This window comes from Taeniopygia guttata, chromosome 28 (assembly GCF_048771995.1).
Source record: "Taeniopygia guttata chromosome 28, bTaeGut7.mat, whole genome shotgun sequence".
Classification (NCBI taxonomy): Eukaryota; Metazoa; Chordata; class Aves; order Passeriformes; family Estrildidae; genus Taeniopygia; species Taeniopygia guttata.
Window position 1 is genome coordinate 4,697,799 of NC_133053.1, and position 27,307 is coordinate 4,725,105.

General features: G+C 61.3%; 2 protein-coding genes across 2 annotated transcripts in view; one reads left to right on the top strand and one right to left on the bottom strand.

Annotated features, from left to right (window-relative positions):
* The first annotated feature begins 2,629 nt into the window (after positions 1-2,629).
* MEX3D (mex-3 RNA binding family member D) lies at positions 2,630-12,805 on the top strand. The gene is made up of 2 exons (XM_002192861.6): positions 2,630-3,182; positions 11,409-12,805. Exons 1-2 carry the CDS (start codon positions 2,738-2,740, stop codon positions 12,656-12,658), a joined length of 1,695 nt encoding a protein of 564 aa, XP_002192897.2. The 5' UTR covers positions 2,630-2,737; the 3' UTR covers positions 12,659-12,805.
* Positions 12,806-18,186: 5,381 nt separating this feature from the next.
* UNC13A (unc-13 homolog A) overlaps positions 18,187-27,307 on the bottom strand; it is a 37,805-nt gene continuing 28,684 nt past the window's right edge. The window contains exons 37-44 of the mRNA XM_032744000.3: positions 25,962-26,000; positions 24,985-25,014; positions 23,859-23,915; positions 23,584-23,664; positions 23,321-23,468; positions 20,886-20,978; positions 20,649-20,808; positions 18,187-19,964 (exon numbers count right to left, since the gene is read on the bottom strand). Coding sequence (XP_032599891.2) covers positions 19,676-19,964; positions 20,649-20,808; positions 20,886-20,978; positions 23,321-23,468; positions 23,584-23,664; positions 23,859-23,915; positions 24,985-25,014; positions 25,962-26,000 — 897 coding nt within the window. The 3' untranslated portion in view covers positions 18,187-19,675. The remainder of the gene's footprint in view (positions 19,965-20,648; positions 20,809-20,885; positions 20,979-23,320; positions 23,469-23,583; positions 23,665-23,858; positions 23,916-24,984; positions 25,015-25,961; positions 26,001-27,307) is intronic.

The window sequence follows — 27,307 nt, forward strand, 5'->3', positions numbered from 1 at the left end:
TCTTGCAATTAAAAACAATCCCAAGCCAAAGGGTTGAATTAATCCCAAAGACAGTGATTGGGAAAGACAATTATGTGTAAATGGAGAAAATGAAACTGGAGTGTGGAATGGCAATGTTGGCATGTGGGTCTTGGGGGAGCTGGGAGCTGGTCTCTGTTTTTGCAGGGAAGGAGAGTGCCAGGCCAGCACGCCCAGGGAAGGTTTTGTGAAGTCCTGGCTTTGGGAGAGCCCTGGAGAGCCCTGGCCCAGCTGGGACAAAGGGTTTGGAGGCAGCTGCTTGGCAGTGAGCCATGGGGGTCCTGCTCTGGTGGCCTTGCGGGGACGGTGATGGGGATCTCTGGACTCGGGGTACCCCGGCTGCTGAGGGGTTTATTTATGGCTCTGTCAGGCAGAACGCGGTGACGCTGCTGCTGAGTGTGAGCAGCAAAAGTGGGGCTTGGAACCGGATGGTCCCTTCCACCCAGAGAGCTCTGGGACCTGGAAAGGGTGGGGAGAAAGATTTGATGTTTCCTTAAGTTCAGTAACTCCGCGAGAAGGAGGAATGCAGTCCCGGTGCGGGGCTGTGCCTGGACCCGGTACCGGGAGGAGCTGCCGCGGCTCCGGTACCCACGGACCGGCTCGCTGCTCTCTCCGAGGGCCGGTGGCACTACCGGGCCACCCCTCCCGCCTCCCCCGGTTCCACCGGCGCTCTCCGGGCACGGAGCGGCGGCTCCCGGCCCCCGGGGCTGCCCGAACCCCTCGGGATGATGGACACCCGCCCTCCGCGATGCTCGGGGTCCCCTTCGGATATCCAGAACCTCTCGGGATGCTCGGAACCATCTGCGATGCTGGAGTGTCTCTGGGCTGCTCAGTACCCCCCACCCCACCCCGCAATTTTAGGATCCCGCTCGGATCCTTCCCGGGATGTTCGGAGCTCCCTTGGGCTGCTCAGAACGCCCCAGCGATGCTTGGACCCTTCCTCTCACCCCTGCGATGCTCAGGGTCCCCTTCCCCCCACCTCGGACCCCCCCCCTAAATGCTCAGACCCCTCCATGCTGCTCGGACCCCCCCCAATGCTCGGAGCCCCCCAAATGCTCGGGCTCAGACCCCTCCATGCTGCTCGGAGCCCCCCAGATGCTCGGACCCCCCCAAATGCTCGGAGACCCCCCAAATTCTCGAAACCCTCCATGTTGCTCAGACCCCCCCCCCAAATTCTCGAACCCCCCCCCAAAATGCTCGGACCGCCCTAAATGCTCGGAGACCCCCAAATGCTCGAACCCCCCCAAATGCTCGGACCCCTCCATGTTGCTTAGACCCCCCCCAAATTCTCGACCCCTCCCCTCCCAAATGCTCGGACCACCCCAAATGCTCGGGCTCGAACCCCCCCAAATGCTCGGACCCCTCCATGTTGCTCAGACCCCACCCCAAATTCTCGAACCCCCCCCCCCCAAAAATGCTCGGACCGCCCCAAATGCTCGGGCTGGGACCCCCCAAATGCTCGAGCCTCCCCAAATGCTCGGGCTCGGAGCCCCCAAATGTTGGGACCCCTCCATGATGCTCGGATCCCCCCCAAACGATCGGACCCCCCAAATTCTCGTATCCCCCAAACGATCGGACCCCCCAAATTCTCGTAGCCCCCAAACGAACGGACCCCCCAAATTCTCGTATCCCCCAAACGATCGGACCCCCCAAATTCTCGTAGCCCCAAACGATCGGACCCCCCAAATTCTCGTAGCCCCCAAACGATCGGACCCCCCAAATTCTCGTAGCCCCCAAACGACCGGACCCCCCAAATTCTCGTAGCCCCCAAACGATCGGACCCCCCAAATTCTCGTAGCCCCCAAACGATCGGACCCCCCAAATGCTCGTAGCCCCCAAACGATCGGACCCCCAAAATTCTCGTAGCCCCCAAACGACCGGACCCCCCAAATTCTCGTAGCCCCCAAACGATCGGACCCCCCAAATTCTCGTACCCCCCAAACGATCGGACCCCCCAAATTCTCGTAGCCCCCAAACGACCGGAGCCCCCCAAATGCTCGGGCTGGGACCCCCCCCAAATGCTCGAGCCTCCCCAAATGCTCGGGCTCGGACCCCCCAAATGTTGGGACCCCTCCACGCTACTCGGATCCCCCCCAAACACTCGGACCCCCCAAGAACGCTCGGACCCCTCCACGCTGCTCGGACCCCCCAAATTCTCGTAGCCCCCAAACGATCGGACCCCCCAAATTCTCGTAGCCCCCAAACGATCGGACCCCCCAAATTCTCGTAGCCCCCAAACGATCGGACCCCCCAAATTCTCGTAGCCCCCAAACGGTCGGACCCCCCAAATTCTCGTAGCCCCCAAACGATCGGACCCCCCAAATTCTCGTATCCCCCCAGACGATCGGACCCCCCAAATTCTCGTAGCCACCAAACGATCGGACCCCCCAGATTCTCGTAGCCCCCAAACGATCGGACCCCCCCAAACGATCGGACCCCCCAAATTCTCGTAGCCCCCAAACGATCGGACCCCCCAAATTCTCGGGCCCCGCCCGGCCCGCGCTCGGGGGGCGGGGCCAAGCAGGGCGTGGCCCGGTGGGCGGAGCCCCGGCGGGGCGGGGCGGGGCCGGCGGGCGGGGCCGTGTCGCGCATGCGCGCGGCGGGCGCGGCCCGGCCCATCGCCGGGCGGGGCGGGGGGCGCAGGGAGGCGGCGGCGGCGGCCCCGGGCAGCGGCACCGCCCCGGCCCCGGCCCGCTGCGCTCCGCGCCCGCTCCGCGCCATGCCCGGCTCCATGTACCAGCCCGAGCCCGGGCAGCCGGCCCGCGGCCCGCCGCGCTGCCTCACCCTGCTCAGCCCGCCGCCGCCCGCCGGGCAGGACCCGCCGCCGGAGCCCGAGCCCGGCCGGGAGCGGGAGGGGCCGCCGGCGCAGGGCGAAGCCGCCGCGCTGAGGTTCGCCCTGGACCAGCTCTCGCTGCTGGGGCTGGAGGGCGCGGAGGAGCCGGCGGGGGGCGCGGGGCCGGGCGGCCTAAGGGAGCGGGAGCGCGGCGGCTCCCCGGGGCCGGCCCCCGCCCCGGCCGCGGGCGCCTTCGGCAGCCTGGCCCCGCCGCTGGGGCCGCCCGCGCTGCTGCCCGAGCCGCCGGCCAGCAGGAAGAAGAGCGTGAACATGACCGAGTGCGTGCCCGTGCCCAGCTCCGAGCACGTCGCCGAGATCGTGGGCCGGCAAGGTAACGCGGCGTGGGGACGCGGCGGGACGCGGGACCCTCCTCCTACCGCCGGCCGTGATTTGGGGCAGTTTCGGGGCTTTGTCTCCGCCGAGGCGGAAACTTAACGGCGACACATCCCGCGGCCCCGAAAGTCGGCCGCGGGTCCCGGGAGCTGCACTCCGCATCGGTCCCAGCGAACTGCCTGGAAATAGCAATTAAACTCCATCGGCACGGGTGGGATAACGCCGGCTGCCCACGGAAAGTTCCCGGGAGCCACGCGAACCCGTGGGAGCTGCCAGGACACGGGGCGAGGCGAGAGCTTTGCTTTCATTGTAGTTGTGCCTCTGCCCCCTCCCCTCCAGCCCCGTATCTCAGACCCGCCGTGTAAACGGTGCCGCTTATCTCAGACTCCGTTTACAAATCTTACTGATAAATCCGATATAAATGGTCATTAACCCGCTCGTTTGGAGGTGGTCGAGGAGCCGCTCGCACCCACCTGTCACAAAGGGACGCCCCAGCCCCCGCCGGGTGGGTGTGCCTGGAGTGGGCTTTGTCTCCAGGACGTACCAAATAAACCAAACTTTCACCTTGAAAAATCGAAAAGAAAAGACCCCGGGCGGAGGACATAAGGGAAAAAAAAGGAAAAGGAAGGGAGCTGCTGCTGCCCGCAGGGATCCCGGCAGGAATCCCCTGGCAGGGAGCGTGACCTCCGGGGTGTTTCGCCCTTGTGGGGTCTGGCCCCCCATCCCTGCCACCGCCCGGCAGCTGCCAGCCCTCCCTGCCCGGGGGGCTGCGGGCCGGGGGTCGGGGGGCTTTTTTTGCAGGGGGGAAGCGGGGAACTGGGCAGCCTCATTGTTCTCTTTGTTAGGCAGAGCCATGCTGTGATGAGCGCGGTGACATCATGCTCTGCGCTTCCCATTGGCCTGCGCTGCCTCCCAGCCGGCCCCGCTTCCCGACCTCCCAACTTTCCGCGCACCCCTCGAGGGTCCCGCCGCCCCGGCCGGGGCTCCCCCGGGGCTGCCGGACCCCTCCGGGCCCCGCCAGCGGCGGGCAGAGCCGGGCAGCGGAGCGTGGCACCGCGCCCTGCTCCCGGGCATTCTCCTCCTCTTCCTCCTCTCCTCCTCTTCCTCCTCCTCCGGGCTGGAGCAGACCGGGATTTGGTGGCCGAGCCGCGGCGTGGAACAAAACCGGTGCCGGGAGCCCGCTGGTTCTGCCGGGAGTTGCCGGTCCTTGCCCTGCGTGTTTCGGTGTTGCGAGACCCCGGTGCCACCCCTCCAGCACCCCGAGGAGTTTGGGGTACAGCTAGGTACCTGCCCAAACACCTTGTGGAGTTTGGGTGCTCGCTAAGCTTCGTGGGCTCGTGAAACTTAGAAAAAAAAATACTGCCGTAGAAATGATTATATTGGTTTGAGGAGGGGTGCTGGAGGGGCACCGTGTGGGCCCGGAGGTGACCTGGGGCAGGAACAGCCCTCTCCAGGGGTTTCCCTTCGTGTTTCCTGCCCCTCTCCTGCCAGGATGCAGTGTGGTGGCCCTGTGCTGGGTTTTTGTTGAGGAGGGGCACTCTGCACCCTCGGGACAGTTGGCAGCAAGGTCCTTGTGCTCCAGATGTTCTCCGTGCTGCTGGCAGCTGGATTACAGCAAGGATGCTCAGGTATAGCCTGAGCAATACCAGGTTTATTCCTCAGGGCTCACACCGAGCTGAGCCCTTCTCACTCCTCCTGTGCTGCTCTCCCTCCTGACCTTCTGGTTCCCAGGGCCCCCCTGCGAGTCTCCCTCAGTTTTGGGTGCCCTGTGGCAGTGAGGTCTGGCTGTAGAGCTGAGCCTTGGGGTGTTTGGCTGGACCATCATCATCGTGGTGACAAAATGTGCCCTGATGGTGACACTGCAGGGCTGGGTTGGGTCACCAGGCCATGCCCCCGTCACTCTTGTCTTTTCCTCACTGCCCAGCCTGCTTGTGACCCAGGGAGCAGAAATTTGTGGTGCCACCATGCCTGAAACATAGGAAGGGATGAAGATGTGTACCTCAGGTGCCCTGGAAGGGGCTGGAGCTGGGACAAGGCTCAGGATCTCTCCACACATCTTGGGGACCTGTCCTGCTTTGCCCAGACCTGGCTGCTGTGGCAAGTGGGGACCAGGGAGGTCCTGGCAGCCAGGACCAGCACATGGGTGTCCTGTCCTGACCTGTGCTGGCTGAGGTGGGACACAGGCAGGTGGACACAACTTCTCCTGCTTCTTTTCTTCAGTTTCTCTCCTTCAGAGGCCCTAATTTAACCCTTTCACAAAGGAGGAGCAGCAGCCCATCAGGTAAATCTTGGTTCTCTAAATCAAATTGGTGTTTTTTTTCCTGAGCCTCCTCTTGCCATCCAGCAGAGAGAGCCTTGGGGGTCACAGGAGTCAGCAGGAGCACGGGGCAGGTGTTGGAGCTGCCCTGACTCTGTGGGCTCCGTGCTGCTGTGGATTCCTGCTGTGCCAGCTCTGGAGGGGCATTTCCAGCAGTGTCTGCTCTTCCCTTCCCCATCAGGTGCCCCCCATGGGATGGAGCCACAGCTCCTCTCCCCATCTGTGGCACTCAGGGACTGTCACAGCTCTGCAGGAGGAAAGCTGCTGTTTATAGCTGGGATGCTTGAAGGGGAAATCTAGGGAAGGATGGCACATTGGCACCTGTCCTCACTGCTGGAGTGTGGCTGGCACTCTGGGCCACCCTGGGCATCTGTAACCTCGCCGTGGGTCACAGGGGTGCATGGAATCCTCTCATTCGGAGCCCTGGGCTGCTGCTCTCTGTTGTCTCCTGCCCAGGTGCCGTTCCTGGAGGCACCTGGCACATCTCCTGGCTGGGGCATAGCAGAGCTGGGAACTCCTGAGCTTGGTCACCCAGATGGATGTGGTTGTGAAGGATCTGCCTGTACATCTGAGAGCTGGCACTGGCTGCACACTGTGTCCTGAGGAGAGGAGCCCAGCCTCCCTGCCCCACTCTTCAGTGGCTGGAGAAGAAGCCAAGGTGTGATGTGCTGGCTTCCTGCAGCAGGGATGAGCTCGTTGCTGTGTGCAGAGTTGGGAAGGAGCACTCAGCAAAGGGAGAGAGGCTGTGATGGAGGTGCAGCATTTTCTCCTCCACGCCTGGCTCCTGTGCTGGTAACAGAGGGGACTGGGAACTCAGAACTCTGGATCAGAGGCCAGGAGATGCTGCAGAGCTGGGGAAGAGGAAGAGCCATGAGTGAGGCACCAGAGGGTTCCTGAGTTTGTGACAGACACCATCCTCCTGCCTGGTGCCATCAGAATCTCCTCCAGAAAAGCTCTGCTGACGCTTTTTGGGTTTTACCAGCTCAGAGCTGGGCACTGCCAGCACAGACCTCCTTGGTCAAGCAGAGATGTCGTCTGGGCTAGGGCATGAGCTGGCACTGTCCTCCTTGTGGGCAGGAGGCTCCTGATGTGGGAGCAGAGGCTGCCCGGGCCCTGCTGGGATCAGGGCAGGGATGAGCTGCGTGGGATCCATCACTGGAGCACAGAGGATGGAGAGGCCGTTCCAGCCCTCTGTCCTGGTGTTGCACTGGTTTTCATGGGCTCCTGCAGTGCTCTCAGCCCTGGTCTGTCTGGGGCTTCTCACAAAGAGCCGAGTTTTCTGTGATGATGGCCAGGGAGAGCAGCTGCCTGTGCTGGGGTGCTGCCTCCATCACCACATTATCTGTTCCGTGTCAGAAATGACCCCTGTCCCATCCCAGGGGCAGGTGGGATGGGTTCAACCAGGGCAGCTGTGCAGAGGGGAGGGCAATGGGAGCCCTGTGGGATGGGGAAAGGGGGAAAGAGGAGGGCCTGGAGCTGAGACAGATGGTTTGGGAGGAGTGTCCTGCTCACCCCCTGGGTGTGTGGCACAGGGGGCTGTCACCTGGAGGGGGATGAGCCCCCTGGAATGCAGGGGTTTGCTGGAGCTGAGTGTGGCCATTGGGTGTCAGGATGAGCTTTTGCCCACGGGGACTCAGAGCTCCACCAAAGAGGTGTAACAACAGCTGAGCCACTCTCGGGCTCTGGTGTTCACAAAGGGTGAAGCATCCCTGGGTCTGTCCTCTCTGTCCTGCCTCTGGTTTTGGGCTGGTTTTATTTGGATCTTTAAAGCCACTTTGGTGGAGACTTGCAGCAAAGTCTGGCACTTTGTTCTGCTCTGTTGCCATTGGTGCTGCACAGCAGCCCTTGGCCAGGGGAATGTGTGGATGCCACTGCTGCTGCTGGGCTGAGGTCTGGCACTGCCTGGGCTGGGAGCTCACCAGCACTTCAGGCAGCTCCAGGTCCTTCCACAGCCCCTGGGGCGTGACCCTGATCCTGCAGCAGCTTCACTGGGATGTGGCCATCCAGGATGGAGGCACTGTGTGCTGGGGTGGAGGTTTGCAGGGGCTCATCTGAAATGTTTTGTGCTGGCCCAGATAATTCCAAGTACAAGAAAGATGTGGAGCTGCTGGAGCCAGGCCAGAGCACCCACGGAGATGCTGCAAGGGCTGGAGCCCCTCTGCTCTGGAGCCAGGCTGGGAGAGCTGGGGGTGCTCCCCTGGAGAGGAGAAGCTCCAGGGAGAGCTCAGAGCCCCTGGCAGGGCCTGAAGGGGCTCCAGGAGAGCTGGAGAGGGACTGGGGACAAGGCCTGGAGGGACAGGACACAGGGAATGGCTCCCACTGCCAGAGGGCAGGGCTGGATGGGAGATTGGGCAGGAATTGTTCCCTGGCAGGGTGGGCAGGCCCTGGCACAGGGTGCCCACCCTGCATCCCTGGCAGTGCCCAAGGCCAGGTTGGATGGGTTTTGGAGCAGCCTGGGACAGTGGAAGTTGTCCCTGCCATGGCAAGAGGTGGAACAAGATCAACTCTAAGGTCCTTTCCAGCCCAACCCATGCCATGATTCCCCCAGCTGCAGTTGCTGGTTAAACCCAGCTTGCAGCCCAAGTCCATGTGGCTCTGGGGGGCTCAGCCATGAGATGTCCTCCCCCCAGCCTGGGCAGGCTGCTCATCCTGCCCATCCTGCCTGCTCCGGGCTAGGGACCTTTGCCTGGGCCTGGGGACAGGGTAAAACTGTCCCTTGGTGTCCCAGGATGGGTCCCTTGGTGTGTCCTGGTGCTGGTGCCAGCACATGGCCTCAGGCAGTGCCTCCCTGGCCAGGTTTCCTAAACTGCTTCTGGGGCAGGCAGGGGTGACCCCACACCCCCACCCTCCCAGAGCTGCCATGCTCCTCTCCTACCCCCTCCCTGGCAAACCCACCTCCCACCCAGCTGTGTTTGGTGCCATCCATGGCCCTGGCAGCACCCAGCAGCCACGGGCTGGGGGCATTTTTCCTGTGCTGCTGGTTTGAGGAGGGTGGAACTGGCCAAGCAAGGCACCCTTTGATTTCTGTCCAAGGTTTCTGGCTTGGTCCCTGCAAAGAGCTCAGAGGAGCAGCCAAATTCTTCCTCTCTTCAGTGCTGCCATGGCATCATTTGGGTCCCAGTGGTGCTGCTGGTGAGAAGAAGCCCCACTGGGCCATGAACCCTGTGGGATGTGGGTCCTGAGTGGCTTCTGCGTGTAGCTGCTGGAGCTGCCAGTGGCTTTGCATCCTGAAACTGCCACTTGATGATGCTTGGGGTGGAGCTCAGGGCTGCTCAGGGTGGGGGTGTTGGGGGGTCTGGGCAGGGACAGGGGTCACAGCCCGGCAGGAGCTGGCACATGGTGATGGGCAGGGATCCAGGGGCAGCCACAGCTGCTCTGGGCACCCTGTTTCACTGGAGTGGGGTGACTCTGGCTGGTTCCAGGCACCCACCAAAGCTGGTCCATCACTGCCCTCCACAAGTGGACAGGAGAGAAAAAAATGCAACAACAAATTCATGGGTTGAGATAAGGGCAGGGAAAGATCCCTCACCCAATATGGACAAGGGCAAAACAGAGTCAACTTAGGGATACTAACTGAATTTATTATTAACAAAATTAGAGCAGGACCATGAGAAGTAAATATTTAAAATATCTTCCCTTACCCCTCCATCCTTCCTGGGCTCTCCCTCTGCAGGGAGATGGGAATGGGGATCACAGTCACTTCATCCCACCTTGTTCCTGCTGCTGCTCAGGGAGGGGAGTTGGAGCCCTTCCCCTGCCCCAGTGTGGGGTCCCTCAGTGGGACACAGGTCTCCAGACACTGTCCCAGCCTGTGTCCCCTCAGGGTCACAAACCTGCTCCAGCATGGGCTCCTCTCTCCATGGGTCTGCAGGCCCCTGCCAGGCCCCTGCTCACAGCCTTCTTTGGGCATGCCCCTGCTCCATGTGGGTCCTCCTGGGGCTGCAGGTGCATCTACACCCCTGTGACTCCCATGGCCTTCACCACGGTTTTCCCCAGGGGCTGCAGGGGGATCTCAGCTCCTGCCCCTCCTCCTGCCCTGCCCTGGGTGTCTGCAGAGCTGCTTCTCTCATATGTTCTAACCCTGCTCTTGTCTAGACCAAATTACAGCTGCTCAAGACCTTTTTTCCTTCCTAAATCCATGATTCCAAAGTGTCCTTATCATCTTTGCTGGGCTGGGCCTTGGCCAGTGCCAGGTCCATCCTGGAGCTGGCTGGAATTGGCTCTGTGGAGACAGGGGAAGCTTCTGGCAGCTGCTCACAGAAACCAGCCCTGTACCAGAACCCTGTAACCTCGCTGCTTCCAAAACCAGGCTGCAGAACCCCAATTCTCCCACACTCACGGGGAACAATCCCTGCCCAAATCCATCCCTGCCCTCTGGCAGTGGGAGCCATTCCCTGTGTCCTGTCCCTCCAGGCCTTGTCCCCAGTCCCTCTCCAGCTCTCCTGGAGCCCCTTCAGGCCCTGCCAGGGGCTCTGAGCTCTCCCTGGAGCTTCTCCTCTCCAGGGGAGCACCCCCAGCTCTCCCAGCCTGGCTCCAGAGCAGAGGGGCTCCAGCTCTGGGATCATCTCTGGACTCTCTCCAGCAGCTGTGCATCTTTCATGTGCTGAGGCCCTTCAGCCTTCTAGGCCTTTCCTTCTCCAGCCTCACAGCTGGAAGAGCAGCCCTGCCCTTCCTCAGGGAGCGTCTGGGAAGAGGAGGAGGGGAAGGAGTGCCCTGAGCCAGCCAGGCACTTGCAGCTGCTTGGCTGTGCCCAGAGGAGCCGAGCTGTTTATCCACAGGGATCTGCAGCAGTGCTTGCCATGGCCAGGGACAAGCCCAGGGCTCCAGGGGAGCACCCTCCATCCCTGCTGGCTCCCAGCTGTGTGCTGGACACCCTGCAGAGCTCAGGGGTGGGAGGGCATGGGGGGGTCACTCACTGCTGTGTGCCAGTGGTCGCTGACCTCAGCTTGGTTGTGCTGTGCTGGTTCACGGGGACTTAATTACGAGTGGATGCAATTAGGGCTGGGGGTGCAGGGAGTGGGGCTGGGCTGGCAGGGACAGACTGCTGCTCAGTGGAGCAGAGCTGGAGCCTTTTGCAGCCCTGAGGAGAGCTGGAGCCTTTGGCTGGACGATGCTGCCCAGCTGGGCCGGGGCAGGGCCGTGCCCAGGGCTGGATGGGGCCAAGCAGAGCTGCAGCCCCATCTCGCAATCCCACAGTGGCCGTGGGCAGCTCTGCCTGCTGAATCACGTCCCTCCTGCAGGGGAAGCAGGACTTTCCAGAACAGGGAGAGCAGGAGCCCTGGGAGCACCCCTGCCCCAGCCCAGGCACGGGGGATCCCTCCCATGGGACAAGGAGGGAAGGAGTGGCTGTGTCCCTCACCTGGGAAGGTCCAGCTCCCTTGTCCTTCCAGGAGAGCATCCAGGGCTGTTCCTCAGGTTCAGCTGCTGGCTCAGAGGTGTCAGGATTCCTGCAAGATTCAAACAACCTTTTCCTTTTTTCCATCTTGGCATCTTTTTTCTCTTTGTACCTCCTTACACACCTCTGGAGTGAATCCAGCTTCTCACCTGCTCAGTGGCCCTGATGGTGCCCCATGGCTGCCTGCCCTGGCACCTCTGCCCATGCCTGTCCCAGCCCTCTGGAGCAGGGCTGCAGGCTGCTGATCCCCAACCTGTGAGGGTCAGAACAGTGCCAGGAGCCAGGAGAAGCCAGGGCAGCCCCCCAGCAGTGAGCCATGAGCCCCCCTCAGCCTTGGAGGCAGGAGGGACCCCTCTCTCCAAGGGTGTCCATGCTGCAGGTGCAGGCCAGCAGGAGCTGCTGGTTCCTGCTGGTTCCTGCTGCTCCATGGTGTCCCCATCCTGGGTGAGCAGAGGGTCACCATCAGGCCCCAGCGTTGATGTGTCATTTTTCCCCTTGTCCTTGCCCTGCAGGCTGCAAAATCAAAGCTCTGCGCGCCAAGACCAACACGTACATCAAGACCCCGGTGAGGGGCGAGGAGCCCGTGTTCATCGTCACCGGCAGGAAGGAGGACGTGGAGATGGCCAAGCGGGAGATCCTCTCGGCCGCCGAGCACTTCTCCATGATCCGGGCCACGCGCAACAAAGTCAACGGGCTGACGGGGGCCATGCAGGGGCCCCCCAACCTGCCGGGCCAGACCACCATCCAGGTGAGGGTCCCCTACCGCGTGGTGGGGCTGGTGGTGGGACCCAAGGGAGCCACCATCAAGCGCATCCAGCAGCAGACGCACACCTACATCGTGACGCCCAGCCGGGACAAGGAGCCCGTGTTCGAGGTGACGGGCATGCCTGAGAACGTGGACCGGGCGCGGGAGGAGATCGAGGCGCACATCACCATGAGGACAGGCTCCTTCATCGACGTCAACGCCGACAACGACTTCCACTCCAACGGCACCGACGTCTGCCTCGACCTGCAGGGCGGCGCAGCGCCGTGGGCCAAGGCCCCCCACCCTGCCCAGCGCCCCTCGGCCGCGCTGCGCAACGACAGCCTGAGCTCCCTGGGCAGCGGCTCCACCGAGTCCTTCTACAGCGGGCGCGTGGCGGCCGCCAGCCCCACCAGCCCCTACAGCACCTTCAGCGAGCCCCCGGCCCCGCTGGGCTCCGACGAGTGCGACTTCGGCTTCGACTTCTTGGCCCTCGACCTCACCACGCCCACCACCACCATCTGGTCGCCCTTCGAGCGCTCGGGCAACCCCCTGCAAGCCTTCAGCAGCTGCTCCTCCATCAACAGCTCGCAGAGACGCAACAGCGGCCCGGCCACGCCGCGCCACTCGCCCACCCTGCCCGAGAGCGGGGCGGCGGGGCTGGAGCACCCCTCGGCGCGCCGCATCCCCAGCGACCCCGCCGGCGCCCTGGCCTGGCTGCCCGCCCAGGGCTCGCTCTCCTCCTTCTCCAACAGCACCGGCTACTCCTCCTCCTCCTCGCTGCCCGGCAGCATCTCGGCCGCCTCGGGCTCGCCCACCGACTCGAGCAGCTCGGACGGGCACCGCAAGAGCTCCCGGGAGTGCATGGTGTGCCTGGAGAGCGAGGTGATGGCTGCGCTGGTGCCCTGCGGCCACAACCTGTTCTGCATGGAGTGCGCCCTGCGCATCTGCGGCCGGGCACAGCCGCAGTGCCCCGCGTGCCACGTGCCCGCCACCCAAGCCATCCACATCTTCTCCTAGCCCGGGGGCTCGCCCGGCGGCCCCCCTCCACCCCAACACCGCGGCGTTTTAAGGACTTTCTACTGTTGAAATGGAGCTTTTTATTTAATACCAGATGCGATGGGCGCACGGGGCGGGGAGGGGGGAGAGGCGGCGGCGCAGCTGGAGAGGCGCAGAGGGCACGGCGGGCGGGGGGAGGCCGAATGCGGGGGGTCGGGAGGGTGGGAGAAGGGGCCGAAGAAGAAGAAGAAGAAGAAGAAGAAGAAGATGAGGATGAGGAAAGAGGGGCGTGAATTCCGTGAGGAGGAAACTCCGATGTTTACAGAATAGCTTTAACTCTTCACCTGGCTGTGGGGCTGGGGAGGGAGCCCGGCTGTTCTCCACCAGTCCTTCCCAAATACCAGTATTCCGTTTGCAAACTGAAATAACCAGAAAGAAAAGGTCCGGTTGCACTTTTTATTTTAGGACACACAAGGGTTGTCTTTTATTTTTTTAAAATCATTATATTATTATTATAATAATTTTCTTTGTGGTTCTTTTTGTATGTAGGGTTTTTCTTTTTTTCTTTTTTTCTTTTTTTTTGGATGATTCTCAGTGGTTCTATAATTTTTTTTTTTTTTTTTTTTGGTAATGCAGGTGTATCTTGTATTTTGCCAATGTGAAAACTGCCCAAAAGTGTGTGATGTGTGGTCAGGAGGTCGTGAAATGGAGGGGGCACAGTTAACACACCATGTCACAAAAACCAGACAGATTTCTATCTCCATTTTATTTTGGGATTAGTTTGGGGGGTTTTTTTTGGGCGTTTTTTTTGTTTTGTTTTGTTTTTTAGTTGGGTTTGGGGTTTTTTTTGTTTTTTTGGTTTTGTTTTTGGTTTTTTTTTACCTCTTTATGTATATGTAGGGAATTTATAGGAAAATATGTACTTTATTGAATAAATTTTAAAAACTAAAATATATTTTATTTTAAAAAGAAAATAACGGACCTTTAACCTTACATGGCTAAAGTACTGATTATATATTTGCTGAGCTGACTTGACGGTTATGAAAATTGTATCAAGAGTTTTATTTTTTGACTTCAAAGCCTTCTTAATAAAGACTTTTTACTATATATGAATCCTTGTGCTAGCCAGTGTCTCCCTGCCTGGAGCCTCCTGGTACCTGTTCCCATTTCCTTGGGCCCAGGGAAAGGTGCCAGCCTGGGGGCAGGAGCAGTGGGGACATTGCCACCTCCCACAGGTGGGTTTGTCCCTGTCCAGGCTGGGTGACGCTGCTCTGGCTCTGGACTTCTCCTTGTCCCCACAGATGCTCCTGCTCCCAGTCCCAAAATCCATCCATGGGCAGCAGGGCAGGGGGATTCTGCCCCTCTGCCCCGCTCAGGTGAGACCCCACCTGCAGAGCTGCCCCAGCCTGGGGAACAGCAGCAGGAGGACGTGGAGCTGCTGGAGCCAGGCCAGAGCAGCCACGGAGATGCTGCAAGGGCTGGAGCCCCTCTGCTCTGGAGCCAGGCTGGGAGAGCTGGGGGTGCTCCCCTGGAGAGGAGAAGCTCCAGGGAGAGCTCAGAGCCCCTGGCAGGGCCTGAAGGGGCTCCAGGAGAGCTGGAGAGGGACTGGGGACAAGGCCTGGAGGGACAGGACACAGGGAATGGCTCCCACTGCCAGAGGGCAGGGATGGATGGGAGATTGGGCAGGAATTGTTCCCTGGCACAGGGTGCCCACCCTGGATCCCTGGCAGTGCCCAAGGCCAGGCTGGACAGGGCTTGGAGCAGCCTGGAACTGAGGAATGTGTCCCTGCCATGGCAGGGGTGGGATGGGATGGATTTAAGGTCCCTTCCCCCCCAAACCATTGTCCATGCACGTCATCCCTCCCTCACTGGGACACCCTGTTGTCCCTGTGTCCCCCTCATGTGGCACCCAGCCCCCAGGGTTTGGTTCTGGCCCTGCAGGGCCCCTCAGGCGTGTGGGGACACGGGCAGGGACAGCTGAGGGCACAGGGACACCGGAGCTGTGGCAGCACACCAGGGTCGCTGTCCGCCCTTCCTGCAGCCCCTCCGTGAGGGGAGAGGGGCCGTGCCGGGGGTCCTTGGGGTGCCCCGCTCGAGGGACCTGGAGCGCCCTGGGTGCCCTTCAATTAGGACAGTTTCAGGAGGAGCTAGAAGTACAAAAGGTGGAGCATCCATCTCGAAGAGGAGCATGTGGCTGGTATTCCTGGGGGCTCCAGTGCTGTAATTTTTCCTTATTTAGTCCTTTTGTTGTAGTTTTTGTTAAGGTTTAATAAACCTTTACAACTTTAAAAGGTGAGCAGTCGTTTCTCATCCTGTCCATGCACGTTCTTGGCCAGGGCACCCCGGGCATGAAGCACCTGGTGCCTGGACAGCGATGTCACCTTGTAAAAGGTGTCACCAGCAGTGACCACCTTGGGGTGGCAGAGCCAGCCTGGGACACCTCCACACCCAGCAGAGCCCAGAGCAGCCCCAGGGCCTCTCTGCCTGGCTGACAGTTCTGCTGTGACACGTCCCACTCTGCTGTGGCAGTGTCCCTTCTCACCGCTGCCTTCTCTGCTCTGCCCCTGCTCCAGTTCTGGGCTGTCTCTGGAGGATGAGGGGTGGTGTGATCCTGTCTGGGACTCAGGGAAGCAGGGCAGGGTAATCCTGCTGTGGGGAGCAGCCTGGAGGTGGGAAGGGACCCTCACATGGCCTTTAGAGCCCATGGGGGTGGCAGCTCAGGAGAGCTGCTCTTGCAGGCCTGAGCTTTGTGTGGGGGGATTCCAAGCCTCAGAACTCCAAAGAGATGGTGGGAAATGGGGTCTCGTTACAGAGGGGCAGCCTCAGAGTCCATGGGGCTCTCAGGGGCTGTGTCCCTGCCCCTGTTCCCAGCCCTGCCTGAAGCTCTGTTGCCTTTTTCCCAACCTGGAGATGAAACTCAAGATAATTTTAGTAAGCAGGTAATATAAGAGCAAATCTTTATTTTCTTTATTCCATCATAAAGGCCTTCAGAGGCAGTCATGGAAAGTTGTCCACAAAAGCCCAACCCCACAGGGATGAGTAAATATTTATAGGTATTTGGAAATTAGCATAATTGATAGAAAGCACCAATTAGGAGGACAAGTGGTGATTCAATTTCCCCCCAGGTCAAACTCCTGCTCTGGAGCCCCCTGCCTTGGTACTGGCTGTGCTTTGTCCATGAAATGTATCTCAAAGAGCTGTTCTCAGCCTTGGTTCCCAGGAAGAAGCAAGATAGCACAGCAGGGCTTGGGGCTCTGGAATTTGTTTTGTCTTTCTGCTTAGGGAAAGGCCATGGAAAAGTACTGGGAAAACGAGTTAGTAATACAATAGGCTACAGAGTTACAAAACAGATAAGGTAAAACAGAGGCAAAACCAAAGGGCATCAGCTCTGCCCCTCTCCTCAGGCCCAGCAGCTGCAGCAGGACACAGCCCGTGATGCCCAGGTCCAGCAGCTGGCACAGCTGGAGAGGCACAGCTGCCTGGGCCAGGAGGTCAAGGAGCTTGGGCAGGTCTGTTGGGGGATGCTCCTGCTCTTCTGGGGCTCCTCAGGGCTCTCCTGGGGATGTGTGGGGGTCCTGGGGGGAGCCCACTGGGCAGGGCTCAGGCTGTGCCTCCCTTCTGCTCCCCACAGCGCTTGGTGGAGATGGAGGCTGTGAGATGGATGCAGCTGGGGAAGGAGAGCCCTGAGCCAGCACACCTTGGGGCAATCACAGGGTCTGGAAGGTAAAAGGGGTGCTCTGACCCCCTCGTCCCCCTGCGTAAGGGCAGGTCCTGCAGGCTTGGTGTGTCTCTGTCCCCACAGAGCCGCACCAGCGGCAGGGACAGCGGCTGCTGCAGGAGCCTGGTGCAGAAATAAACACACCTGGAGCAGGACTAGGAGAACCTGCAGGATGAAGTGGCCTTGCACAGGGTCTGGCAGGGAACCTGGAGCCTCCAGGCATCCCCTTCCTTGGCTGCCCTGGGCTGGGGACCACGCTGTACCCAGCCATGGCAGGACGTGTCCCCAGCCTCTCCTCGGGGCATTCTCACATCAGCGCCCCCTCCTCAGCAGTGGGGAGGTGAGTGGGGCTGGGGACAGTCCTGATCTCACGGCTGTCCCCCCAAAGGCAGCTGCAGGACCCGAGGGGGAGGGACCTGAGCAGCTCCTGGGGGACACCAGAATCATCTCCCCTCACCGGCTCCCGCTGCATCTGGGGAGCTCCACATCGCTGAGACCCTCAGCCTGACCTTCCCTGGCTGCTCTGAGCCTGGGCTGCCCCTGGGCTGCTGCCAGTGTCCCATTTCAAGGTGTCTTAACCCTCGGAAGTTTGGGAAGGCCATGAGGGTTCAGCTCCTTTTGAGTTTTCAGGGGGTTGTTTGGCCACTTTTTAATCCTCTGGAGCTAAGGCTCCAGGGGCCTGTCCTAGCACAGCCCTTGCACAGGCTCAGAGCTCCCTGGGGCACATCCCCTGCTCTGCTCATGCCCCTCCTTGGCTGCAGCTCCATCTCTGCTCCCCATGCACCTCCTTGGCTGCCACGGCCTTCCAGGCAACCTCTGCTCTCTTTTCACACAGCCACAGAAGCCCCATGAGAAACTATGGTGATTAAAGCTAATTAATGTAGAAAACCTCAAAAAAGGGTGTCTTCATCAAGGATCACTGGGAAAAGAGCCCAAGAACAAGGATGGGGTTGGACTTGAGCTTTAAAGTCCTTTTCAGCCTAAGTCATTCCATGATTCTAGCAAAGCCTGGTGGCAGCTCCACAGTTCTTTCTGTAGGTCATCAGGGCCCTGCATTCATCAGATCTACATCAATCCAATTTAGTGGAGAAAGTGTTTTGATAGACTGTGTCAAAAGCCTGGGCAGGTGCCATCAACAGCTCAGCTTTTATCTGCTGGTGGAGTCACCCCATCATGGAAGGCCACGAGACCAGCGAGGGATGGCTTTGCCCTCCATGAGGCTGTGCTGGCTGTCCCTGATCACTCCCATGCCTGGGAATTATCAGCATTGTGCTTGGGAGCAGTGTAACTTCCCAGGACACATCTGTCCCAGCTCTGCAGCTCCTCCCGAGGGGAGGCAGAGGGGCAGGGGCTGAGCTCTGCTCTGGGACAGCTCCTGGAGCCCAGCAAGGGCTGGAGCTGTGCCAGGCCTTGGCATGGAGCTCAGGGAAAGGTTCTTCCCCCCGAGGGTGCTGGCACTGCCCAGGCTCCCCAGGGAATGGTCCCAGCCCCGAGGCTGCCAGAGCTGCAGGAGCGTTTGGACAGCGCTCTCAGGGCTGCTCAGGGTGGGGGTGTTGGAGTGATGATCCCTGGGGGTCTGTTCCAGATCAGGATATTCCAGGATTCTGTGTTCCTGCAATTCCATGTAACACCTATCCTTTGTTTTGCAAAGCTACCGTCAGGGATCATCCCTGAGCTTATTGGTCCTTGGAGCTGGTTAACCCTGGAGCTGGTTAACCTTGGAGCTGGTTATCCTTGAGGTTGGATATCCCTGGGTTTCCCTTTAAAGATGCACTGAGGTGGGAATGCCCCCAGGTGCCCATTCCCTCCCAACTCCCCACAGGAGCCACAGTGAAGGGTGTGCTTTTTAATGTCAGTTATAATAAAATATTTTTACAGAGCCCAAAAAATTCAAAATAGTGCAAAACATCTCACTGTCATGCATCCATGGGAGCCGCCGCGGCGGGCGGGACAGACACACAGGATCGGTGACACTGTGCTACAGGAGCAGAACTGGTCAGTTCAATCACATGCCAAACAGGAGGGGCTGGGGAGGGGGCACAGGGCCAGGGCACCATGGTCAGGCTGTGGGGCCGAGCCCCAGCCCGGCCGGGCAGGAGCAGCCGGTAGAAAAGGGTGTAAACATTCAACAGAAATGAGAGCAAAGTGAAACCCTTTGGTCCCAGGCAAACCCTCTAGGCAAAGGAGCGTGGGGGTCGTTTGGGGTACCCTGTTTTGGGATGGGAGGGGCTGAGAGAGCTGAATTGATTTGTGGGGTCATGAGGCCTCTGTCTGCCCCAGGACCCCCAGCTGGGGTGGCCACCCCAACACCACACAGCCAGGCCTCCCAGGCACGAGACATGCACACCACTTAGCACACAGAAACGGTGCTCACTGGGGAACTGGGGGCACAGAACTGGTGCTTACTGGGGGACTGGAGGAAGGGCTTCTCTGGGGTGGGGTGGGAAGGGTTTTGCTTGCTCCAAGGAAATCCCATGGGCTGCATTGCTCAGGGATGCTGGTCCCTACTGGCCAGAGCAAAGAGGAACGAGTCCCTCTGCTCAGGTGCCCCCAGCCCCTGCCTCCCCAAGCCCTGGCACCTTCTGGGGGGCAGTGGGGTAGCCCACGGTGGCAGCAAGGCAGGGAAGACAGGATATGGGCCGGGGGCTGCTCCCTGCTGCTCCCGACCCTGGTGATGCTGCTGCCAGCCAGGGAGGGGACCCTGTGCAGGGCCTGTGGGGGCTGCACCCGCCCACCCAACAGCCCCAATAGCCCTTCCGGGTGCAGGACACAGCCTGTCCAGCTGCCCTGTATGTACAGGTATTTACATATGTACACGTATGTGCTCAGGGCTGGCAGCTGCCCTGCCCTCAGGACACACCACCACGCTCAGGGATGGGGACAAGGGGCCATCACGCTGTGCCAGCCACTCACCAACACCCACCCCCTGCAGCCCTTTCCTTGTGTCACTCGGTGAGGTGTGGGACTGGGTGGGACAGTGGAGGTTCAGAGATGAGCCACTGGGGTTCCTCCATCTCAGACAGACTAGGGGAAGGGCAGATTGCTCCCCTCAGCCAGGCTCGGCTCCAGCCCTTCCCTGCAGCCCCCCCAACACCAGCACCTTCCTGCGGGGTGTGCCAGGGCCTGGCTGTGCTCAGCACCGCTGTCAGCCAGCCATGGTGGCCGGGGAGGGAGGGAGGGTCTGTCACTGCAGCCACAGCACCCCCTCCCCAGGGCCGGGGCAGCGACTCCTCTGCGGCCACTCCTATGGCTTATACACGGCTGGAGGGTTGTGTCAGGGGACGGGAGCGGGGGCCGAGGGCTGGGGGGGCCAGAGGACTTTAACTGCTGCCCTCCTCGGCCGAGCGCGTGTCCGACTTGAGCTTGACGAACTCCTTGGCCACCTCGTCGTTGTTGCGCTGCGAGAGGATGCGCAGCACGGTGAGGCCGGTGTCGTCCATGTGGATGCGGCGGCCCAGGGGCAGCCAGCAGGCGCAGCCGGGGCGCTGCAGGATGTCCCGCAGCTGCAGCACGGCGATGCCCACGGTGCGGTCCTCCCGGGCGAAGCAGTAATCCTTCACACACACCTGCAGCTCGTAGCACTCGGGACCTGTCTCTGTCCCCAGCGTGCTGAGGGAGAAAGGGACAAGGGACGGGCAGTGTTGGCAGATGGGGTCACATTTCACCCCCTGGTGTCACCACCCCCGCTCCTAGAAAAGCCTTTTCCTTTTTACTCCCCTCTCCCTGCTTTTACCAATGAGAAAATACCTAAAAAACCCACCAGGGATGAACAAACTCCCTGGCAGACCTCAGGGCGTCCCCATGTGCTGGGGACACATTCCCTAGCCTGTCCCCACACCCCCAGCCCGTGGTGGCAGATCTCAGGGGGTCCCCATGTGCTGGGGACACATTCCCTAGCCTGTCCCCACACCCCCAGCCCGTGGTGGCAGATCTCAGGGGGTCCCCATGTGCTGGGGACACATTCCCTAGCCTGTCCCCACACCCCCAGCCCGTGGTGGCAGATCTCAGGGGGTCCCCATGTGCTGGGGACACATTCCCTAGCCTGTCCCCACACCCCCAGCCCGTGGTGGCAGATCTCAGGGGGTCCCCATGTGCTGGGGACACATTCCCTAGCCTGTCCCCACACCCCCAGCCCGTGGTGGCAGATCTCAGGGGGTCCCCATGTGCTGGGGACACATTCCCTAGCCTGTCCCCACACCCCCAGCCCGTGGTGGCAGATCTCAGGGGGTCCCCATGTGCTGGGGACACATTCCCTAGCCTGTCCCCACACCCCCAGCCCGTGGTGCCACTCACAACTGGAAGCTCTCGTTGTACTTGGGGGCCCAGCTGTTGTTCTTGGATTTGGTGGCAAATTTCCTCTTCTTGTCACTGAGGTGGGGCCCGATGATGTTGACCTCGATGAAGGGCCGGAAGATGCCCGAGGTCTGCCACTTGAGGTCGTTGGCAGCCACCACTGCAAGGAGGGGACAGGTGAGGCTCAGGGAGCACTATCACCTGCCAGACCCCGGCACCCCGGCCAGCAGGACCCACCTTTGACGGTGACTTTGTGCTCGCCACTGCTGGGGTGGGTCAGGAGCTCCACGTGGATGGACACCTCCCCAACGGGGTCTTCCACGCCAGAGCCTGTGACAGAGGGAGGACATGAACTGCCTGTTTTCCTAATGTTCCTGACATGCCCTGCCCAACATCAACCCCACTGAGGAGGCAGGTCACCCACCGTGGGGTGGAAAAGGATGGGCATTAGGGTGTGTCCCAAAGGGTTGTGGGCACACCAGTTGGGTGCAGCAGCTGTGATGGACATGGCAGGACACCCCCACTCTGTCATCCCACCCCTGTGACCCCCCCTTGCTCAGACAGGGCTGAGGGGTCTATCCAGCATGGGGCAGAGGACAGTGGCCCAGCTCCCCATGCTCTGGCCACAGAGGGGTGACAGCATCATGGGCACAGCCCTGGGCAGGAGGGACCCAGCCAGGGCAGCCACAGCCCTACCAGTGTCTCAAGGCTGACCCACCCCCTCGTACCCCTCCATCCTAGAACCCCACCAAGCCCAGGGGTCCCCGAGCCTGGGGACCTTGGGTGACCTTCAGCCAACAGGTCAGTCCACCCCACGCCACCCCAGAGTTATGCATGCACCCGTGGGTGAAGGATGAGGGTCCAAGGCAGAGGGGCAGGCTCTGTGGGTCTGATGGGGCAACGGAGATCCAACAGGGCTCAGTGGGCAGCTCTCAGGGTGGGAATAGCAGTGGAAGGAGGACACGTCCCCACACGTCACTAAGGGTGCCAGGCCAGGCCGAGGCTGGCGATGGCACATTCCCCTCCAGCCCCCGCATGCTGAGCCGGGATGGAGGCGATGGCAGGTGGGGAGGGGGTCTGGGCATGGAAGGCCAAGCGGGGGTGCAGCCCCGGCCCCCAGCAGGGTGTGATGGAGGCCAAGCAGGGCCCGCGGGGGCTCATTCCCTGCGCCCCAGCACAGGCAGACGGAGCGCGCCGGAGCAGGGCTAGTAATGGTCCTGAGGGCAGCAGGGTGGGCAGGAAGGGCACAGGATGTGGCATGGCCTCCCCTAGGGCCACATGGCCCAGGGGGAGGTCACAGGGGGTGCAGCAGTGCTGGGGACAATGTGGGGTGCCCAGAGCGTGTGGGCAGACACCCCTATTCCCATGGGGACAGCCCCCGACCCGCTCTGGGGGTGGTCAGTATGGCTGAGCACAGTTCCTCCAAACTCCCCCCAAAGCAGCCCTGGGAGTGGCAGTTTGCCCATTCTGGGGGTCCCCAAGGCCAGCGATGCTGGGGGGTCCCCAGGCCACCCCAGCCCGCGGTGCTGGGACTGTTACTAGCCCAGGCCGGCGGCAGGCAGGAGCAGGGGCGGGCGAGTAGCACACGTACCCTTCTCAGGATAAACCTCTTCACTAAGGGTAAACCTAATCCCTTTCCCACCATGAACTAGTGGGAAGGAGAGAGAAAGAGACAGAGACACGGCACAGAGTACACAAAAAAAGGAGGGAGATGAAGGCGGAAGGAAATGACAACGAAGAGAGGAGGAAGGAGATGCAAAAGAAGGGAGGAGGGAAAAGATGAAGAAGAGAGAAGGAGATGAGGAAGAGGATGTGTGTGGGGAACAGGAACAGTGAGGGAGGGGAAAACAAAGAGAAAGAGAGATCAGATCTCGCAGACAGACTGACGGCCAAGCACCCGGACAACACTGCAGCGACACAGGAGTGCCAGGCACCCCCAGCTCTGAGTGTGGGCTCCTGGGGACAGGGTACACCCAGGGGTGCTGGCACCCACCAGACCCAACCCCACGCCCCCGACATGGCTGGCACAGGAGGCACAGACAGGACAGACGTCCCTTGAAGGAGACTCACGGACAGCAAACGCACGTCCCACTCCCCGAGGACGCAGACAAGCCTGGCTGGGGCACCCTGCGGTGGCCTGGGACCACCACCAAGCATCTCAGGGCCCTCCTCCAGCAGCCAAGGGACAGAATAAAGGGCAGCATTTAGAGCTGATCCTGCCCTGGAAGGTGCCCAGCATCCTGCACTGCACCCCAGCACCCTGGAGCCCAGATCAGGGGCTTGGGCACCCAGCATGCCCAGGACAGGTCCTGGCACAGCATCCGGATCCCACTGACCCTGTGGTGGGTGCCTGGGGCCATCCAGACAAACACTGTGACACCTGGCCAGAGGGTGACCTTCCGCCCCACCCACAGGCCCCATTTCCATGCCAGTCCAGCAATGCCCTGGCACTGGGGACCCACTGTTCTTGCTGGTGGGGAACTGGAGAGTGCCAGGCAGCTGCTACTGGGCACCACGGCCCCTCTTCACCTGCGAAAAAGCCCTTCCTACCCCACCCATCCCTTCCCCACTGAGCCTGGCTGGGACCCCCAGCCCCACTGGGACGGAGCCAAGGTGGGTTCTGGCCAGGGCACAGCCTGGGGAGGACGAGGGGCCAGGGCAGCGTGTCCTACCCTGCGACGACTGGGTCTGCACGAAGGTTTTGATGAGCAGATCTGTGGCCTGGGTGTAGAGGGACAGGGCGTAGCGCAGCGACTGCAGGTCAGGGCTCTTCTCCAGGAACGTTTTCTTCAGGCCCACGCCGCCGGCGTGGAAGTATTGCTGGAGGGGGAAAGGCCTCCGGATGCTCAGCAGGTCTGAGAGGGTCCCCCTGGTGCTCCCCGTGCCTGAGGGTCAGAGCCCCAGGGGAACCCCAAATGCCCCAGAGTGCCCTCACCTTGATGGTGTCCAGTGCCAGCTCCACCACGGCACACTGCTTCGGGGTCAGGCTCTTGGCTTCCTCACGCACCATGTGGTCCTGGGGGACACAGATCCTGCTCTCAGTGCAGGACCAGGACCCCGCTGCCCCCAGCCCAGCCCAGCCAGCGAGGGGGCAGTGGTGGGGTCCTGGCAGCAGTGGCACTGGCACCCACCCTGGAACAGAGAGCAACCCAGCACCCCCAGCCCTCGTCTTCAGCTTGGTGACCCCCAGCCCAGCTCCCCAGCCCTCACCTTCAGCTTGGAAAGCTGCCCCAGCTCCTTGGCCGCATTGAAAATCATCTGTGTGCCCTGCAGAGAGCAAAGAAACAGGGACAGCCCTGGTGAGCAGGCGGGCTGGGGGTGGCATGCCCAGGCTGGGCACATCATGCCAGAAGCTTGCTGCAGTTCCAGGGGCTCCTCCAGGCTCCAGGGGACAGCAGCCAGGAAGGTGACACAGGTACCAGATTGGCAGCCAGGTTCTCAGCACAGCTGTGAGGCTGCAGGCTTGAGGACACCAGGGCAGGACGCCACCCTGGCATCACCCTTGGCTCTGCTCAGCACAAGCAGCTCGGCCCAAGGGTCCCATCCTGCTTGCTGTGCTCCAAGCACCTGCTCCTGCATCCAGCAGGGCCTGGCACAGCACGGCACTGCCCGCTCGGACATCGGACACGGTGGGAGCAGAGAGCGAGAGCGAGGGACAGTGGGCATGGGGAGGATGTGGCCTGAACCCCACAGGCACCAAACAGCCCCCGGCCACACGGGGCCCTGCCCAGCCCCAGCAGTGCCAGGGAGGGTGCCAGCCCCTCGGCACCCCAGGGAGTCCCTGGGTGTGAGACCCAGGCTGAGCTGTGCCCCCAGCATGGCAGGGGCCATGGAGCCATTCCGTGGGGCACAACAGCCCCCTGGATGGGCAGGTCCTGCTCAATGCCCTGGGCTGGCACCTCTGGGCTGAGCACAAGCTCTCCTCCTCAGCTCCTGTGCAAGCGCAACTGGATAAACTGGGGCTCAGAGACCTCCACTACCTTCCCTCTCCCAGCACCAGCAGTTCCAGTCCCTCCCAACACAGGAACCTCAGCATCTCTGCCATTAACCAGTACCTTCTACAGGGGTCTGCCCCCTCCATGCCCACATTTTGTATGCCCCCATTAACCCTTTGTGCCCCACCCAGCTCTGTCCCATTAATTCCACCCTCACTGTTCCCATCTCCCCCAGTCAGTGGACAGGCTGGGAGCTGGGGACACTGGTGTCCCCAAAACAGAGCACAACAGGACAGTACTGAGCTGGGAGCCCCCAACCCAGAGCACAAGGAACAAAGGACAGGGAGGAGGGAAGGGGAGAGAGCAGTGCCAAGTGGGGAGCAGAAGAGCCATGTCCTTACTTCAGTGTGACTGGGCAGCTTCACCCTGCTCTGGAAGAGAACAGCAAGGGACAGTTACTGGTGGCCCCAGCAGCATTTGGCCGCGGCTCCAGGCCCCCCACATCCCCTGGCCATGAGGGCTCTGGCCCTGTACTCTCCTCTGGCTCTGCCCAGGATGCTGTTGGCTGGGCACCAGATCACTGCAAAGGCTCAGCCCCGTGCCCACGCTGGTGAAGCTGTGAGGAGTGTGCCAGGTCTCTTCTGAGGGCAGGCAGCCTTGCTCCCCACCCTATTTGGGGCTGGGAGATCAGAGGGAACCATCTCACCCAGCACACTCAGTAAGTATACTGGGCAGGAGCCAGTGTCCCCCAGGAGAGGAGGCATTGCCCAGATGGATGCTGGCCTGGCTCTTCCCAAGAAAAGGATTTGGGGAGCAGGCTGGGGTCACTGCTGGGCCCCCACGCTGTGGTGAGGAGCCCTCAGACAGGGCAAGAGCCCATGTGCTGGAGAAAGCCCTTGGAGCAGGGCTGGGGCTCAGCAAGGAAGGGGAGTGGGCTCAGAGATCCGGGGGATCTCAGCAGCCCCGGGGCCCTCACTGTGCCCAGCATGGCCCAGCACGGGGGTCCCCTCTTCCTGAGCCCCCACAGGGCGATGGGGTTGTGTGGAGGGTCTCCCATGCGCAGGGTCTCAACCCCTCGCTGTCCCACCAGGCAGCTGGTGCTGAGGGGCTGTGGGGCAGTGTGTGGTGACACCCCACATCCACCCCACGGGGACTGAACACCACAGAGCCCCCTCTCCCTACCCCGGGGACACACAGAGCTGGGGCTGTCCCCAGCACACAGCACAGCACACCTCACCACAACACCACGCAGGCAACAGCACATCCAGACAGCACAACAGAGGAAGCACGGACAAGCCTGGACCTCCACAGCAGGCGGGTGTGAGACCACAGGTGTGGCCCCGGGGCGGTGACACACATGGAGCCCACAGCTATTTACCTTCTCTGTCCCCTTGCCATGTTTTCTCAAGAGCGTGCCCTGTAGAAGCAATGTCAGAGGTTGAGTGTGGGGTGGGGGGACAGCATGGGACAGGACACAGGGGCACAGGAGGCAGAGACATCACGAGCTCCTGAAGGACAGCCAGTGGGGGACTGGTCCCCACGGGATACTCAGTGAGGGCCTGGCGTCATCAGGGTGCTGGATCCCCACTGGGAAGCAGGATGTTGCACTGCTGGAGAACTTGTCCTCACACTGGGAAACTGCTGGGATGCAGGGATGCTGAATCTATCAGGATGATCCTTGCTGGGATACAGAGATGCTGAATCCGTGAGGGATGATCCTTGCTGGAATACAGGATCCAGCTGTTTGTGGGCAGGCTCTGGTGCCCCCACACATCCTGCTTCAGCTCTGGCAGGTGCTCCCAGCACTGGGGAGGGAGCAGGGAGGGAGTAGCTGGGATTGGCTTTGGCACACAGAGCTCTGGTTTGTGCAGGGGTGGGCCCAGTGTCAGCCCCACACTGATCCAGGCAAGAGGAGCTGTGTGGAATGAGCCACAGTGCCATGGTGGGGGGATGAACTCGGCTCTCAGCACGGACTGTTGGATCAGGAGAGGCGAGCACGCAGTCAGCTGGCTGGGAAGCCTCAGAAGGAACAAGCAGCACAGGTACGGCCAAATAGGGCTGCCAGGAGAGGGTCTGGCCCTGGCACAGGGTGGTGGGTGAACAAGAGGAGCTTGTACCACACAGAGCTGACACTGCTCTTTCCCACAGAGCAGCAAAGCTGGGACATGGGGTCCCCACGAGGTCCCCATGAGGTTCTCATGAGGTCCCCATGAGATCTGAGGGGAGACTCAGCGCCAGGCTGCCCCTAAGCCTTCCCCAAATGCTGCTGCTGGACACCAAAGGTGTCGGGGGACAGCAGAGGGGTCTTTGTCCCTGCAGGGATTGGCACCAGCACCCAGCAGCTGGCTTCCACTGCTCTTCTTGCACAGGTGCCTGGGTCACAACAGGCGTGGGCACAGGATTGTAGGGGGGAATTGCCCTTCCCTTGCCCCCAGGGCATAAACCCACAGCCACAGACTGGTCAGAAGAGGACAGAAGGAAACTGCTCAGTCAAAGCCATGCAAGGACCCAGCAGCGGTGCCGAGAAGGGAACCAGCAGTCCAGGTTCCCAGGGTCACATCCCTCACAACTTGTGCCAGCAGCCTGCCCCAACACCGAGCCCCCGGGCCAGGGACCACCGTGTCCCCCCAGAGAGACTCCTCCTCCCTCCTCCTGGCAGGGAAATCCTCTGCCCTCACCCCATCACAGCCAGACCCCAGCCAGGGCCTCGAGGGGAAAGGTGAG